Source organism: Anopheles darlingi, chromosome 2 (assembly GCF_943734745.1).
Source record: "Anopheles darlingi chromosome 2, idAnoDarlMG_H_01, whole genome shotgun sequence".
Taxonomy (NCBI): Eukaryota; Metazoa; Arthropoda; class Insecta; order Diptera; family Culicidae; genus Anopheles; species Anopheles darlingi.
Genome location: NC_064874.1, coordinates 91,326,902 through 91,341,901, shown reverse-complemented (window position 1 = coordinate 91,341,901; position 15,000 = coordinate 91,326,902). Strand labels below are relative to the sequence as shown.

Sequence of the window (15,000 nt, the reverse complement as noted above, 5' to 3'; positions counted from 1 at the left end):
CGTTCATTTTGGCGCCATCTGGCCAGCCGTGCTTTGGAATGCCTAATTTGCCTTACGAGTCATAGAGAAGGTTATTTGCTGAAAGCAAAAAAAAAAAGAAAGAAACAGAAACAAACCAATAGGCAGATAAACTAGCAACATATCGTAACCCGGAAAAGTAGTGTGATAACATAATCTCTGCATGTTATATTTCACTCTCTTTCTCTCTCTAAATCCCCCTTTCTCAATTCTCTCTCTCTCGTTCTCTCTATGAAACTCTACGATCAAATAATCATCATTTGCCGTTTTCACGTTTGAATGCTCGATTTGCGTATCGTTTGCCACCTTAGTCGCTGGATAGCAAAACGATAATAACTTTTCAATAGAACAGACTATAAACACCTTTCCACCAATCACGTGAAGGATGTTTTTATTTCAAGTCTCCGTAGAAAGTGCCTTATTCGTACTGATGTATTGAAAATCACGCATACAACAAACACATGCAACAGCAAACGTGCAAGAAAGTGGCATGGAAATCGAAAATAAAACAAGAAGAATGAGCATGTGCAGAGTAACAAGATAACCCCGCAAAAACCTGTATAGGAGTATGGAAAGAAGAACAAATTTGATACCACACAAGTCAATGAAGAGAGATAGGAAGAGGGGGGATGAAATTAAGAAATTTATGAAAAAATTAAAATAATCGATGAAACACTCTGATATGCAACTCTTAAGCAGATAAACAAGGGTAAAAAAGAGAAAAAAAAGTCAAAGGCGCTTCGTTTATCCTTTCGTCAACCACCCAAGGTATTGCACTAAACTAGTGGACATAATAATTTTGGGAAACATGCTTGCAAAAAGAGCTGTAAGAGCACGTGATTGCGCGGTTCAGTTGCGGGGGCAGTCCCTGGTAGCGACATCCTTCATCATTCGCATACTAAGTTAGAAATTATCAAGATATTCTTAGCTTTCCATATCCCGTAGCTTTCTCTAGCGAAAACGGAGACGAAGTTTTGCTCAGAGCAACACCTAATCTAGCATTAGCCAGTCGGTAGCAGACTTTCGTTTTACTGCAAACGTAGCTGCATGCCGGGTTCGATAAGCGTTGGTTCCAAAAACAGAAAAAAAGCGAACAAAGAAGGACGGGGCTAAATCGATATTTTTTGTACATAGCGTGATTTCTTTTTAGGATCGTTCGTAAGATTAGCTGGGTTAGTCGTTTTAACCGATAGCATTGGTTTCGTATTTGATTTCCGGTTTTGTGTTGTGATTTGTAGCTTTCCCCTTTGCTACCCATCCAAAATGCTGTTTCTGGCGTTCAGCGGAGACGCGAACGGTAGCGATTCACAAGGATATGTTTGTGGACCCAAGCATAGAAAACAAACATGGAGAAAGATAATGAGACAGGAAAAACAGAGGTGCCAGAAGGAGCACCAAGAAAAACGACGAAGGGAGGGCACTCGTGTGAAAACTCTTGGAAGTAATACATGTATTTCCATAGAAGTGTTCCTTTTTTTTATAAAAAGAAAACAAGAAAAAAATCAATCATTGTATAGCAAAAGATGGACACGCGTTTTTGCTCACTTTCAGGCGAACCGTCCTGCTCATGATGACATCGCACAAACCTTTCAGATTACCACCGGCCAGCCCAATTGAACCCTCCTTCCACTGCATAATCGCAATGTAAACGCATTCGATAGGATTGCTCATATCATTGCATGCCTCGATGGTAGTAGTGACCGATAGATACATCACTCTTATCACGCCTTGTTATCTTATCATTTTACCGGCCCCCCGTGCTGGTATGCTCTGGCAAGCAACAACAGCGTGGTCAATCGGTTCAGTGTCGCGACAGGTGTAGCAGCTTGTTTGCCACCGGTACACCGGCCATTATTTAGTCGCCAACTCTTTTGCGTGCTGTTGGCCAACCTTCTGAAAGTGCTAATTCGATCTGAGGAGGCGATCAATGCGGAAAGTGTTAATCAAGTGCTGTGCAAGGTGAAGGTTTTTCTATTGCCCAACACTAGTTGAACGTCCGAACGACCATCAATGAGGCGGAGACCTCGTATCGGAGCAACGAAATGACGGCCTCCTATAAGCCCCTGCGCACCGACGATGTGGAACTGGTGAACCAGCGTTCCACCGTGCTAAGGACGGTGCTTTTGCTGATGATTGTGTCCTTTTTGTTGTTCTGTCTGCTGGGTTACTACTATCAACCGGAAGTGGGTGATCGCGCAGAAAATCAGTATCACATGCAGGATATGGCGTCCCATGAGGCATTGCTTAGACGTCTCAAGTGAGTATTACCCCGCCTGAAGCACCAACTGAATGTGTACGCGATGCGTCAACTTTGTGATGACTAACCTGTAAAGGCACGAGTTCTTCACGAAGAAAAGAAAAACACCACCAAGAGGGAACAAACACTGCACTCAATGAAACACTGCACCTTTGAACTCACTTTTTGCTACGGAACTGACGTTCTATGTACACTATGATCACTACAATGATTCCATTATTGGCAATATGACTCCCTGGCAACGGCAACCCCTGCTAGATGCTCACAATTTCCTCTTTGAATTGCTTGTTCGAAAATTTCAAATCTCACGATGTTCACCGATGAGTCGCAAATTGGATCGATATATCTACCAGCGTCATTCTGTCCACCCCTTACTAGCCACTTTGTAGCGATATCGTTATCAGTTCCGGTGCAGATTACTTAAGCCATTCATTTGGCTACTAAGCAGTAATGGACGCACACATCAATGTTTGGCGCCAATCGGAGATGTAACATGTGTCATCGTCATAAACATGCCCTGGGGCTCGTTGCAGTTGTTTGCTTTCTTCTTTTTATCTCCTCTTCGCTCATTTCAGGACCATTCTGAACTGCCACACTCCAACGAATGAGTACCGGCTCGAACCGCATGGAAGCTACTATCTGCTGCGTAACTTCATCGCGGCCGAACAGCCGGTCGAGTGCTACGAAACCATAACCTACACCACACACGGTGATTACTCCTTCCTGGATAACGTGGTACCACTACTGGAACGCTGGCAGGCACCAGTCAGTGTTGCCCTTTACAGCCCCGGCACCGATCTCGATCGTACCGTTGAGCGGTTGCGTTTACTTCGCGATTGCGACGATCATCGACAGATAGTTCGCCGGTACGTAAGCTTTCATCTGTACTTAAACTTCGAGCATCTACCACCGCACCCGATCGCGCACTACCAGGAGCTAGTGAAGCAACCGATCGAGTGTCCAGTCGGTGTTGCAGTCATTCAGGATTGGAGCTATCGAGCGGAACACAATCTTACTTATCCGGTGAACGTGGGTCGCAACGTCGCACGAACCTTGGCGCTGACACACTTTGTCCTTGCGAGTGATATTGAGCTGTACCCTAGCCCGGACTTTATTCCTATGTTTCTCCGCATGGTAGCGCATCCGTTCTATCAGTACACGCTGCACGGTACACCGTCGGTGTATGTGCTACCGGTGTTTGAATTAATCGCGGCCAGTGCCGTGCTGGATGGGCTACCGCAGACTAAGGCTCAGCTGTTGGAGGCATTGGCGAGCGGAGGTGCCATCAAGTTCCATGAACAAATCTGCCCCCACTGCCACACGGTGCCGGGGTACGAGGAATGGCTCGGCGTGCTGAAAGACGAGTACACGATGGACATCCTAACGACAGCCAAACGGGATGGTCCTTTTGCCCTCTGGGAACCATTTTACGTCGGAACAAACCGGGATCCAAAGTATGACGAGCGGCTTACCTGGCAGGGTAAGGCGGACAAAATGACGCAAGTAAGTAACGCTGGAAACGGTTTTCTTTTTTTTAACCCCATTACGAACGACTTTCCTCACCTTCTTCCTGCCAGGCATACATCATGTGCATCCTTGGTTACGACTATCACGTGCTCGATAATGCGTTTTTGGTGCATCGACCGGGAATTAAAACGTTAGCGGAAGCGACTAATCCAGCACAGCAAACGATACAGCGATCCTTCATAAGGAGTACCATTCTCAACGAAATTACCTCACTGTACGGGCAGCGGGAAGGTTGCAAAATCTAGTATCAATGGATCGTCACTTTATAAACCTGCTTTAACAAACTTCTAGTCAGACGAAGTGGGAGAAGATGGCAAGGAGGATAGTGGATGGTATTTTGTTTATTAAAAATCCTACTAGTATCGACGACGGTGCCGTCGATTGAGCACCTTAAGGAGGTTCTATGGTAGATTCCGTAGTTGGAGTAGTGGCATTCCTAAGCACAACCAGTCACATTGGCGATTCCGTCACAAGCGTTGATCAGCTCGTTGAATGCCTGTTCCGGTCCACAGAAGTTCAGCCGGGGCCTATCGTCAACGCACAGGAAGTATTTCTGGCAATCGTTCGGTGCGCGGAAGAATCGGATCGGCTGCACCAAACCCGGTGCCTGCGGTGGACACTTGAACCCAAGATAGGCTTCCGCATCACAATCTTCCACCAGATCAGCCCAGTCGCACTGATACGTCGCAGAGTTGAAGGCTAAACCGAGCGGACAGTCGAGTACGTAGGCAGTACCATCGGCACAGTTCTTGAACTGGCCACAGTTGGCTCGATCACCGACTTTGTAGTAACCGAACTGATGTGGACAGTCTTCGGTCGGGATGGCAGGTTGGGTACGTGTGCGGCTACCACAATCTACATCGATCGGATACTGGCAAGGGTAGGAGAACAGAGAAGCCTTCTCGTTGAAGAGGAGTCCATCGGGGCAAAGCTGACGCGTTGGTTCTCCATCCTGTGGAACAAGGAACGAAGGCAGGTGTTATCCGGACATGTGAGTGCCACTCGACAGACTCGACAAAACGTACCCTACACTCCATGTATGCGTCACATTGGTCCGAGACAGGGAAACGGCCATTCTTCTCGGGACAGGACTGACTTTGTGCTATCGTCACGAAAAGAGAGAGAGAGCGAGAAGAGGATGAGAATAAAAGAAGAGTATTTTTATAAACTTAATTTCAAACTTCTTGATCACAGAAAATCACATAACCCTACAACATGATCACCTGCATCAGTGAATCTGCTTTCAATTTCACTACGTGGCTGTGACCTTCAGACCAGCTCTCGTAAGTTTGGCATTTGCTTCTGTAGCCTCCACCGTTATTCCGGTTTCTGGCTTTGACGAATTAGTAACCCTCTGCTACGTCCGCATAACATTCGCTGCCGGATTCCACGGCCAAAAGGTGACCCCACAAAAAGATGGCAACAGGGAGGCGCGAGATAAATATCAAACATCGCGATGCTCGATGCTAATCGATGGCACGCGAAGGAAGACTTGGGCCACATGTCCCAATCGAAACGCCCAAAATATAACCTTCACACACGCTGCCACCCCTTACCGCGATCGTCTGTGTCGGATCGCTCTAATGAAGCTGGTCGGCAGGTAAAATTAAATGGGGGGAAAAATATGAATATTCCGTTCGATCGGAGCATCTTCGTCCGCGGCTCAAGGTGAACCGGGTGCTGGGCGCGAACGATCAAACAGAATTGTGGCCTTTAGTACGCTTCGCACCAACCAATAGCCGTGCGTCATGCTAGGGCATCCAATGTACGCAAATGCATAACTGCAATCACGCGTAGATTCGCAGATTCCACAACAGATTCGAAACCATTGCTTAAATCGTTTTAATACGAGTGGAGCGATGTGCAATGATGATGCCATCGTTGTGTCACCTATCCTTAACCATCCCCTTTTTTTTATTGCGAAGTAATGATCACACTTTCGCTTTTCATTTCGGTCTCCAGCCGGCTGTTAACACCCTACGTCCTTGACATCGATCGTCCAAGTCACGAGTTCACCTTTTTCCCACCCACCCAATAGAACGGTTTAGGAGTTTTCCACGCGTAATGGCGCGATCGCATTGCTTGATACTAGGGACTAGGGCCGTCTGATAATTACCGTGATAAACCAGAGCTGAAACACAAAGCACCACGATGACTCCGGTAAGCCTTCCACTAAGAGGCGACATTGATCGTCTTGTTCTAAGTGGCTATTCACTAAAAACGGTTCGATAGAATTTGTGAGAAAATTCGTTCCACCTTCGATAAGCGATGGATCGGGACTGACTGTTGAATGGCGCACGATCACCGGAGGAGATGCATCTTCCAAGCTGCCTCCCATCGAGCACCGCGTGCTGGAGCTTATTCTACCCCCACCCATGATCCACCTCGCGCCAGGTGGGCTTTTCTCGAAGCGACGCAGGAACGTCACCGAGATTCATCAGCTATTCATGGAGACACTTTAAGCCGTCGCGTGGGGGCCGTGTTGTGGTATTGCGAAACGTGTTCCATTCCTGCCAGCTCTGTGGGGAGAATGACGAATGTTACGGAACGCGGGAGTGTGATTCAAAGAATTCCAGCATCTTCGGGCACCTTTAAACCACGCATCAAGATGCTGCATGTCTCGGGAATTCCATTTGCCATTTGCTAGCTTCCGTTAAACAGACATCGTTGGGTTAAAGAGGACACTGTTTGCCGGATGAACCGCACACAGTTTGAGGCGCGTTTGAGACGGTGACCTTGACATTTCAGGAACTCGCGCGTATTGGATCATCCGTGATCGCGCGCTGTGGGTTTGCCCGCTTTTTTACTGTCTTCGAAGGGGTGTTTTTTCGGACAACTATTTTTGCTCACGCAGCCCGTTATCGTGATGATGACGACGATGGCGCGAAAAGGCAGGTGGCTTCAACGAACCAGGCTGAGGCACTTTCTTTGCCGAAAGTTAATGCCGTTTGATTAATGAAAGCTCGCAGGGCGAGACCCGGCAGAATGCCATCATCGGTTTCCCGGTGCTAGTTGGGGACAATGAACTTTAGTATCTTTTTTGAAAATAAAATTAATAACGTAATTAATGATGTCGAAGGTATTGCTTTGGAGATATCGCTTAACACTGGGTTATTTAGCTGATTTGAAGGTTTTTTTCGGCAATTGTAACTCGAGTTTATTATCGCCTAAGAAAATCATCCAGGCGATCGCTTTTTTGCTGGTGGCAGCAGCCGGTTGCCTAGTCAAGGTTTGTTCGCCAATTTGTGCAAGCCAGGAGCAGGAGTGGACCTTTCGGGACAGGAAAATGTGTTGGATCCATCGCAGGTCGGATCGGACAGCAGAAAAGAGACCAACCGACCGTCGACTGCTTCGCCACGCTTCGCCGTGTCAACCACGTTTTTAAAGAAGTAGTTCGGCCGTCAGATGTAAATTGCAAGTTTGTAGCGAATAATGCGAACACCTAAGCTTGAAGGTGTAGCTTAATGCTGTGCTGGGCGACGAAGAAAATCGGCCGAGTTATAGACGTTTAAGTAGTTAGTTAGTGTAGTGTAGTTAGTTTCTAGTGAGCATTTACCAGTTCCGAGAATCCGGTCCGTGCCATAGCAGAATACACCATTAAAAGGACATTTGAAGCCCCTTCCCCATATCCTTATTTTCAAAATCACGAGGGAAGGGTTACTCTTTACATGAAAAATTATACTATTTCCAACAAACCCAATGATAGTTGGCTTTTAACGACGGATTTTGAGCTGGTGAAAGTCGTTTCAATAAACGAACGCACAAAAATGATAACAGGAAGAAAGTTACGACTCTTTGAAGAGTTAAATGTGCTAGACAACGTTTTTACAGAGAATGGGATAAGCACACAAGATAGGCCGAATTTCCACATCTATTCGTCTCCTAACATGTTGCCCAGTACGTTAAAGACATATCCGATCACCGGACCGGACGAAGCAAGATTCATCCAAAGAAGGATCATTTTCCTGCTTGTACGAAAGGACAATTCCGAAAGGTGATTCCGAAAGGACTTGCCTGAGTACTTTCTTCGGGAGCGGATGTTCAAGAAACGCCGGAAATCACATGTAATGCAACGCGGGGGCAGAATAAGCAGGGCAGGGATTCTGCTGATTCCAGGGTACGAAATCAAGCTGCGCGTGTGGCAAGATTTCCCGGACCGATTTCCGGAGGAGCGTAAACCTAAAATCAGTGTCCATCTCCTCCTCGAGTATCCCACGAATTACGTGCTCGAAGCGTATGCGAAATCTGGTAGAAAATAAGGCCCCCTCGACCGTACAAAATGAATAAAATTGATAAATTAAAGTAACGGCAAATTCAAATAAACGATCAGTCGATACAAAAAACGATATAAAAAACGAGATAAACAATATAAACGATACAACGAACGAGTGGGGCGATCCCAAAACAAAAACGTAAACAAACCAAAAAGGAAAAATCGACAATCTCGTCGCTCGAAACTCGTGAATTTTTGGATTTTTTCAGCTTCTCCCCGGCCTAATCGTTCACCGTCGCGATCGCGCAGGCATGATAACGGGTGTAGTGAAGTGTGTAGTGCTGGACAGTTCCGTTTGAGAACCGTTTGAGAAGTAACTTTCTTTCGATCCGGAAGTGCCGACTCCTCAAATTACCGTAACTACCCGTAACTACCGCTTCAAGATGTCTAGCACCAGAAATCAGCCGAGTGCGGGTCAGCCTCCGAGCATCGACGAGCTGTACCAGCAGCAAAACTTCTACATCGGACTCGCCCTCGCCCTCTCCAGCAGTCTGTTTATTGGATCGAGTTTCATCATCAAGAAGATTGGGCTGCTCCGGCTGTCGCGCGGCGGCTCGTCAGTTCGCGCCAGCGCCGGAGGTTTTGGGTACCTCCGCGACTGGATCTGGTGGGCCGGGCTTATCTGCAGTGAGTAATAGAGATGCTGGAAGCGGAATTCACGATCGTGACTCACGCATTAGCCTGAGGAGCACTTCTCTAATCGTCTTTCTCTCTTATCAGTGGGTGTTGGAGAGGCGGCGAACTTTGCAGCGTACGCGTTCGCTCCAGCTTCCCTCGTGACGCCGCTCGGAGCACTTAGCGTGATCGTGGCGGCCGTACTGGCTTCCAGGTTTCTCAAAGAACGACTCAACCTGCTGGGGAAGCTGGGATGCTTCCTATGCATGGTCGGTTCGACGATCATCGTTATTCATTCGCCGAAGGAAGGCGAAGTGGAGGATCTGAATCTGCTGATGGATATGTTGCAGGAACCGACCTTCATCACGTACGTGGTGATCATCCTGTCGCTTTCGCTCTTCATCGGATGCTGTTGTGGTCCGCGCTACGGCCACAAACACGTCATCGTCTACATTCTGCTCTGTTCGGCCATCGGCAGTCTCACGGTGATGTCGTGCAAGGCTCTAGGACTCGCCCTACGTGACACACTTTCCGGCAAATCGAACGATTTCGGCATGTGGCTACCGTACTTCCTGATCATCGTAACGGTCGTCTTCGTTGGCATTCAGGTGAACTATCTCAACAAAGCGCTGGACATCTTCAACACGAGCATCGTCACACCGATCTACTACGTCATCTTCACCACGCTCGTGATCAGCGCATCGGCGATACTGTTCAAGGAGTGGCGCCACATGCGCGCCGAGGACATCATCGGTGATCTGTGCGGCTTTTTCGTCGTTATCGTCGCCGTCATCCTGTTGAATGCATTCCGCGAAATGGACATCAGCCTAAGCGACGTGAAGGGCATCATGCGACCGAAGCGAGAACTACTCGGCCACAAGGGATCATCTTCCTACGAGGATTATCTCAACGAAAATGAAGAACGGGGACCACTCAAGCAGCACTACGGGGGCACGAACTATCTGAACGTGTAGCGAATCAGGAACGGATGGATAAGGCACGGATTTCCATTTCGAATCTGCGGGAGAAACCTTTCCTCCTTCTTCTTCTCCATCTCCAGAAGGGTATTGGGAGTTAGCTGACGGAAGTATTTGAACGGCAGCAGTCGTGGTCGGTATTCGAGCGTGATTTGAGATTAGCGAACAAGGAAGGTACAACGAGACCAAAACTATGGAAATTTATTCTGTTGGAAAATTATACCTATTTAAACATTCAAAACGTGTTGGTTAATCTAAAGATGACTCAAGGGTTTCTCCGAATGTAGTAGCATCCCCATCCTCAAGTAACACTGTTCATGTAAAGGATCTTATTCGTATATTTTACTTAAAAAAATCATATGGACAAACCAGATCTTGATACTAACCGCTATAAACTCGGTCTACTTTTGCTTACTTCCCTTGTCTCGTTGCGCCGCCAGAACTGGCATCGTCACTTCCAAGATTTTGGTCACGGTGTCAAACTTGGCCTGCACGTGATGCTCATCGATGGAACAGTTCACGAACGCATCGAGCAGATAGCCCTTCTTCCGTGCCTCTAGCAAGATGCGATCCTCTCCAACATCCAGTGTGATTTCGCTCGATGATACCTAGAATCATAAGAAATTGATACGGTTCTAGAGGTCGCCATTCAACCGGCAACGCAACCCCGCACGGTATCACTTACACACTCCGGAAGGTGAAATTCTGCGATGAGCCGCTCCGCTCGACCATTCGCTGGTTCACGGAACAGCTTACTCTCTGGTTTACGCGTGGCTGCCTGCGAGATGGCAACCTTTGTCGGATCTGGCACATACGGTTTGTCGGCTGCACCAGCGATGGCCGTCCGTGTGGTATTCGTATCGTTCTTGACCGTTTTGATCGTGCTAGGATCGATCTCTTCGATGAGCGGTTTACCGGCTGGCCGTGTGCCGCCCGCTGCCGTGGCCGGTTTGTCCTGTACCTTACGCAGCATCTCGCGATCGGCATCGGATGGGTCCGCGTACGTCTCGAGCACCTGTCGCACGTCTCGGTTTTGGATGTTGTGCGGTATCAGTCGATCCATAAACTTTTTGTTCTTCAATATGCGAAAGTTGGTATCGTCCAACACGATCGAATGTTTGCCCTCAATCCCGTCGAACAGCACATTGATCAGAAACTCGCGCATCAATCCGCCCGGTTCAATACGCTTAAAGAATGCATCGTTGATCGCGATATCGCACACCACACAGGCTTGGTTGCTTTTGTCCACGATCTCGCGCGGAATGGTGATGCTCATCGGTATACGGTAGCGGTTCGGTTCCCCATCGTTCAACATAGCAATCAGCTCATCCTCTGTGACGTCGCGTGGTGCCGGAATGCCATCAGTTTGACACACGTTAATGAAGAACTTCTCCTCCGTGCCCTTCCGGAATGCTTTGATGCAGAATCCTACCGACAGGAAAGCGTTACACGATTATTGTCGAGCGTAGCAGGCGAGACGGGATAAAACGATGGGAAATGGATGAGCGCTTAGTAGCTACAAAATACCCCCCATATCACTTACATATGAGTACAAGTAATAAAAATAAATATCAAAACTCATCATTAACATTCAAACACACTGGGTCCAACGGCGGTCTCATTACCAAATTGTAGTGTTAGATCGGTTCCATCTAGCATTCCTTTGAATTATCCAAATTACCCTCCTCGGTCACGGAGGAGAACTTTGACCCGAAATAGTGTCAACTAATTATTAATAACCCCTTTCCGGAGCACCAAACTACAATGGGCCCACTTCCTTCATCAATTCCATGAACGAATCCATCCATCAAACCGGTGAAACCGTCGCGTCTAATGTTGTCAGCCATGGTGGTGACATGGATTACGCAGGACACGAGGAGACGGGCGGCCTGAAAGTGAAACGACGCTTCGACGCGGCGCATGACTCGGCACAATGTTCAGTTCCTTGACCGGCGCTAAAACTGGCCAGTTGCAGCGCTTCATGACGTTATCCATAACGTCATCGCTCGACGCGGTTTGACGCGGCCTTCGCTTACGTCGGTTACACGTTCGAATTCACCGGGGCCTATCGGCCACAGCCAGCCAGCGAGCACCCCGAGGAAGCCATAACAATTTGGGCCACCCTTTATACAACGAAAAATCTCACCAACAACAAATCGATATCTCGTCCCGAACGACGTTCGACTGCACCGAGCAGCACGCTATCACCATGCGGTCGGTAGTAGTCGGTGAAGCAAACGGCGTGCGACGGATCACACATGCTCCCGACGCCGCCGTCGATGATGATGATGACAATGACGATGATACCGGTCATGATGATACTACACGATGCGATGGGTGCACGAGAACTCTCGATTGTCGTTAGACGGAGCTCTAGACCACATACTCTCGGCGGCCTCCGACTGAGTTGGTCGTGGAACGTGGCGCAGTGAACATCGTAGTCCTATCCGCCGCTCGAACAGACGGCCTCGTGTGTGTTTTGGTGTTACTATTCCAACGCCGTATCGCTCTCTTTTGGTGCGAGCACAATGTAAGTGATAAAAACGGTGACTAGTGATCGTCGTGCAATCCTTTTTACCACCTCATTAGGCAAATCGAAGAAAATGGGATCTGATCGTTAGTGTGCATTTGAAATTGGTTATTTTGGCCTTGACAAGGTTCCCGGAATAGTTCCTGCTGTTCGTCACAAGTTTGACCTTCTCCCTACGTCCCGTGTCGTTGAACTCGATCGTGAAAATCGTGTGATCGATGATACTAGTGATGCAAAGGGAAAGATGCTACCGAGATGATCACAGAACCGCGACTGTGTAGCGCTTGGTGTGCTCGTGATGCTGGGGAATGTGGTAACATTGTGCAATGCGAGGGACGCACTTCGCGATTCGCCGACCTCGCGCCCAGTTTGCTATCAATTGAAACTCACTCTTCCTCCGCTGTCGTCTTCTCCATCACTACTCTATTAACTCAAATATGCGGCCTCGCCAATGGATTGGATTGGATTTCTAGGCTGACAGGAACCAGCCTACCATCAGACCAGACCATTGATTGCTAGTTTGTGTTGATGAACGAATCACGAATCAATTCTCTAAACTCATCACTCCAGCACTGGACGCTAGGAGATCAGGCATCCGACCGGCTTTGGCTTAGCAATTGAAGCGCACCAGCGACACCATGAACCATGACATTCCGCAGTGATGCTGCACGCTTGATATGCTCACCTCGCAAGATGAACGGCCACGTGAATCGAGGCAACCGCAGTTTAGAACACCCAAACCCACACACACACGCCAGGACGCTTCTTCTTCGCCGCAGCCGATCGCCCCTGAAGCGGACAGGTTTTTTTTCGGCTTCGAAACTGTCCAAAGGCCAACCGTGAATTCTTGCCGGTCAGGGTAAAAAAGCAGTACCAAGATGCCGGTGATTTAGAGCGTTAGGTTAGCGGTCAGCAGCAGGAATAAATGAACAACACCATCGCTCGCTCCGGTCGTGGATTTTGTTTGCCGAAGCTCTCTCAACATAGCGTCCCCGTTGTGTTTCAAACACCAGTTTTGGTGGTGGTAATGTGGAAATTGCTGCTAAACGTACACCATCCAAATTACCATTTCTGTTGGCCGGTTAATGTTTAAGGGGGGGTTGTTGTTGGTGTTTGCTGTTGTGTGTGTCATCGAACAGCAATGCTCACACGCTTGTAGTTTTGGAGAATAGTTACCCGTGGTTTGGTTGCTAAGCTAAGTCATTGTTAGCAAAGTAGTCTACGCGCAGCATAAACTGTACGAGCAGACAGTGCCAGAAACAGGCTCCACTAATGATCCTCTACGCTAGTGTTTGGGGGGATTAAGGAGATTACTAAAGGTTGCAACAACTTGTTTAAGACTCAGCGTAGGCCTTCATTCTGATAACGATAAATAGGTTGGTAAAAAAAAAGTATAATCAAACGGCAATTGTGCAATATTTTTCGAAGAAGAACGATATTAGTCATCGCGCTCAATAGTAGTACAGTCATGCTAGTTTTTTAACAGTTTGCAGTGCTTAGTGTGTTCAGCAAACCATAATACTGTACAACTGACACTATGTTTAAAGTCATCCAGATCAGTGACCACAAATCCGGTAACCTGGTTGCGTCCGGAAGAAGCGTACCAGTCGTGCGAGTGATTTATGAAATTTACGTACGACAGATCGCGAACAATAAACGTACGTTGTGTGTGTTTTTCTGTGTGGCGACACACTAGAGAACATCGAGGCCATTAGATAACTGGTGGATGATGGTAACTGACACATTGTGCGCCTTGTGGTTATTCCATCGTTCAACAGATGGAGAGCACAGAGACGGCTGGTTTTAATCTGTCCCTGCCCCGTTCCAAGGGCGTCTGCCCTTCGTTAATGATCATGATTTCGGAGACTTACAATGTGTCCCATCCGAGCACGGATGCTGGTGTTTGAATGGGAGATGTTGATAGGCATTTGTGAAGTGAGTAAATTGGACATTCGTAAAAGACCGTAGGTGGCGAGTGGCTTCATCAGAAAACCGGTGCGCCGGTGCCAACAGAACCCAAATGACCTAAAACGTGTTCTCTTCAGACAACACCCGTTCACAACCGCCGCGTCTTGCCTAAGCAAAGAGTGTGAAGAAGAGAAACCACAAGAAGCGGATCGCGTCTCCAATTTACTTTAACGGATTTGCTTAGGCACGCTTCTGCGTGATGCCGCGCGATGCTGGCACACGCAAATATGTGCTGGAGATCCAGCATCGGGCGGAAACGCCAAAGAAAGAGAGTGGGAGCGAACGAAGATGGGGAGGATGAGTTGGCACAATTTTGAATCCATGCACTGTTCTGTTCTGGAGTGCCTGGTGGCCATTTTTTGTTGCTTTTTTTTCAACTGACCATCGACCAAAGTAGACACACTGTCGAAGAAGTCGAAGAGGGCACAATCAGCAGGTGACGTGATGTGTGACGGCCGTCTTCCGGACATGGATGAACGAGAGTTTTGGCCTGCACGCGAAGTTCATGAAGCCATTACGAACGAACGAACGAACGAATGACTATCTGCTCTTCTGGTGGTGATGGCAAATAGCAAACCATGTATGTGCCCAGCAGTATGATAAGAGCAGTTTGTGAATCCGTTATCAACTGATGTGGGCGCCCATCGTATATGCGTGTGGGCTTGTGTTTCTACTTAGTAGCTCCGCTAGTAGGCCGTTCCACAGTTGATAACAGCTGTTTTTTACGATGCTTTCAACTGCCCTTGTCCCATAATTGTTTGCAGAAGGGCCCGAGTTATAGATTGAACGAACCAGCAAAATTACTGTTTATTATTACGAGTTCTAAATAATGCTT

The 15,000-nt window shown here is 47.9% G+C and overlaps 6 protein-coding genes across 17 annotated transcripts in view; 4 read left to right on the top strand and 2 right to left on the bottom strand.

Annotated features, from left to right (window-relative positions):
• The window catches only part of LOC125952879 (beta-1,4-glucuronyltransferase 1-like), a 78,930-nt gene extending 77,314 nt beyond the window's left edge, over positions 1-1,616 (top strand). The window contains exon 11 of the mRNA XM_049682634.1: positions 1-1,616. This exon is cut by the window's left edge and continues 1,841 nt beyond it. The gene's annotated coding sequence lies outside the window, so the exon portion shown is untranslated.
• Positions 1,617-1,858: 242 nt separating this feature from the next.
• LOC125952884 (beta-1,4-glucuronyltransferase 1-like) lies at positions 1,859-4,181 on the top strand. The gene is made up of 3 exons (XM_049682644.1): positions 1,859-2,275; positions 2,851-3,778; positions 3,853-4,181. Exons 1-3 carry the CDS (start codon positions 2,061-2,063, stop codon positions 4,045-4,047), a joined length of 1,338 nt encoding a protein of 445 aa, XP_049538601.1. The 5' UTR covers positions 1,859-2,060; the 3' UTR covers positions 4,048-4,181.
• LOC125952904 (protein obstructor-E) lies at positions 4,128-6,099 on the bottom strand. Its single transcript, XM_049682666.1, has 3 exons — positions 5,919-6,099; positions 4,828-4,904; positions 4,128-4,754 (listed from the first exon to the last, which is right to left on the bottom strand). Exons 1-3 carry the CDS (start codon positions 5,986-5,988, stop codon positions 4,239-4,241), a joined length of 663 nt encoding a protein of 220 aa, XP_049538623.1. The 5' UTR covers positions 5,989-6,099; the 3' UTR covers positions 4,128-4,238.
• Positions 6,100-8,219: 2,120 nt separating this feature from the next.
• Positions 8,220-9,912, top strand: LOC125952887 (magnesium transporter NIPA2). The gene is made up of 2 exons (XM_049682647.1): positions 8,220-8,702; positions 8,796-9,912. The coding sequence occupies exons 1-2, from the start codon at positions 8,459-8,461 to the stop codon at positions 9,662-9,664; spliced, it is 1,113 nt and encodes a 370-aa protein (XP_049538604.1). The 5' UTR covers positions 8,220-8,458; the 3' UTR covers positions 9,665-9,912.
• The window catches only part of LOC125952886 (PIH1 domain-containing protein 1), a 5,978-nt gene continuing 834 nt past the window's right edge, over positions 9,857-15,000 (bottom strand). Inside the window, exons 3-4 of the mRNA XM_049682646.1 lie at positions 10,353-11,095; positions 9,857-10,275 (exon numbers count right to left, since the gene is read on the bottom strand). Coding sequence (XP_049538603.1) covers positions 10,069-10,275; positions 10,353-11,095 — 950 coding nt within the window. The 3' untranslated portion in view covers positions 9,857-10,068. The remainder of the gene's footprint in view (positions 10,276-10,352; positions 11,096-15,000) is intronic.
• The window catches only part of LOC125952876 (multidrug resistance-associated protein 1), a 19,615-nt gene continuing 16,647 nt past the window's right edge, over positions 12,033-15,000 (top strand). For 9 of the 12 annotated variants that reach the window (XM_049682621.1, XM_049682622.1, XM_049682625.1 and 6 more), the window contains exon 1: positions 12,034-12,197. The gene's annotated coding sequence lies outside the window, so the exon portion shown is untranslated. Of the gene's footprint in view, positions 12,198-15,000 lie in introns of all 12 variants that reach the window. The other 3 variants (XM_049682620.1, XM_049682624.1, XM_049682628.1) reach the window with 3 other exon arrangements.

What these genes read in the sequence shown, in the direction of transcription:
- LOC125952884 (XM_049682644.1), top strand. Translation starts at nt 2,061, where the DNA reads ATGACGGCCTCCTATAAGCCCCTGCGCACCGACGATGTGGAACTGGTG. An exon ending in GCATTGCTTAGACGTCTCAA is followed by an intron (nt 2,276 to 2,850) that starts GTGAGTATTACC and finishes CGCTCATTTCAG; the next exon opens with GACCATTCTGAACTGCCACA. An exon ending in AGGCGGACAAAATGACGCAA is followed by an intron (nt 3,779 to 3,852) that starts GTAAGTAACGCT and finishes TCTTCCTGCCAG; the next exon opens with GCATACATCATGTGCATCCT.
- LOC125952904 (XM_049682666.1), bottom strand. Translation starts at nt 5,988, where the DNA reads ATGTCGCCTCTTAGTGGAAGGCTTACCGGAGTCATCGTGGTGCTTTGT. An exon ending in TTCAGCTCTGGTTTATCACG is followed by an intron (nt 4,905 to 5,918) that starts GTAATTATCAGA and finishes TCGTGACGATAG; the next exon opens with CACAAAGTCAGTCCTGTCCC. An exon ending in ACGCATACATGGAGTGTAGG is followed by an intron (nt 4,755 to 4,827) that starts GTACGTTTTGTC and finishes CTTGTTCCACAG; the next exon opens with GATGGAGAACCAACGCGTCA.
- LOC125952887 (XM_049682647.1), top strand. Translation starts at nt 8,459, where the DNA reads ATGTCTAGCACCAGAAATCAGCCGAGTGCGGGTCAGCCTCCGAGCATC. An exon ending in GTGGGCCGGGCTTATCTGCA is followed by an intron (nt 8,703 to 8,795) that starts GTGAGTAATAGA and finishes CTCTCTTATCAG; the next exon opens with TGGGTGTTGGAGAGGCGGCG.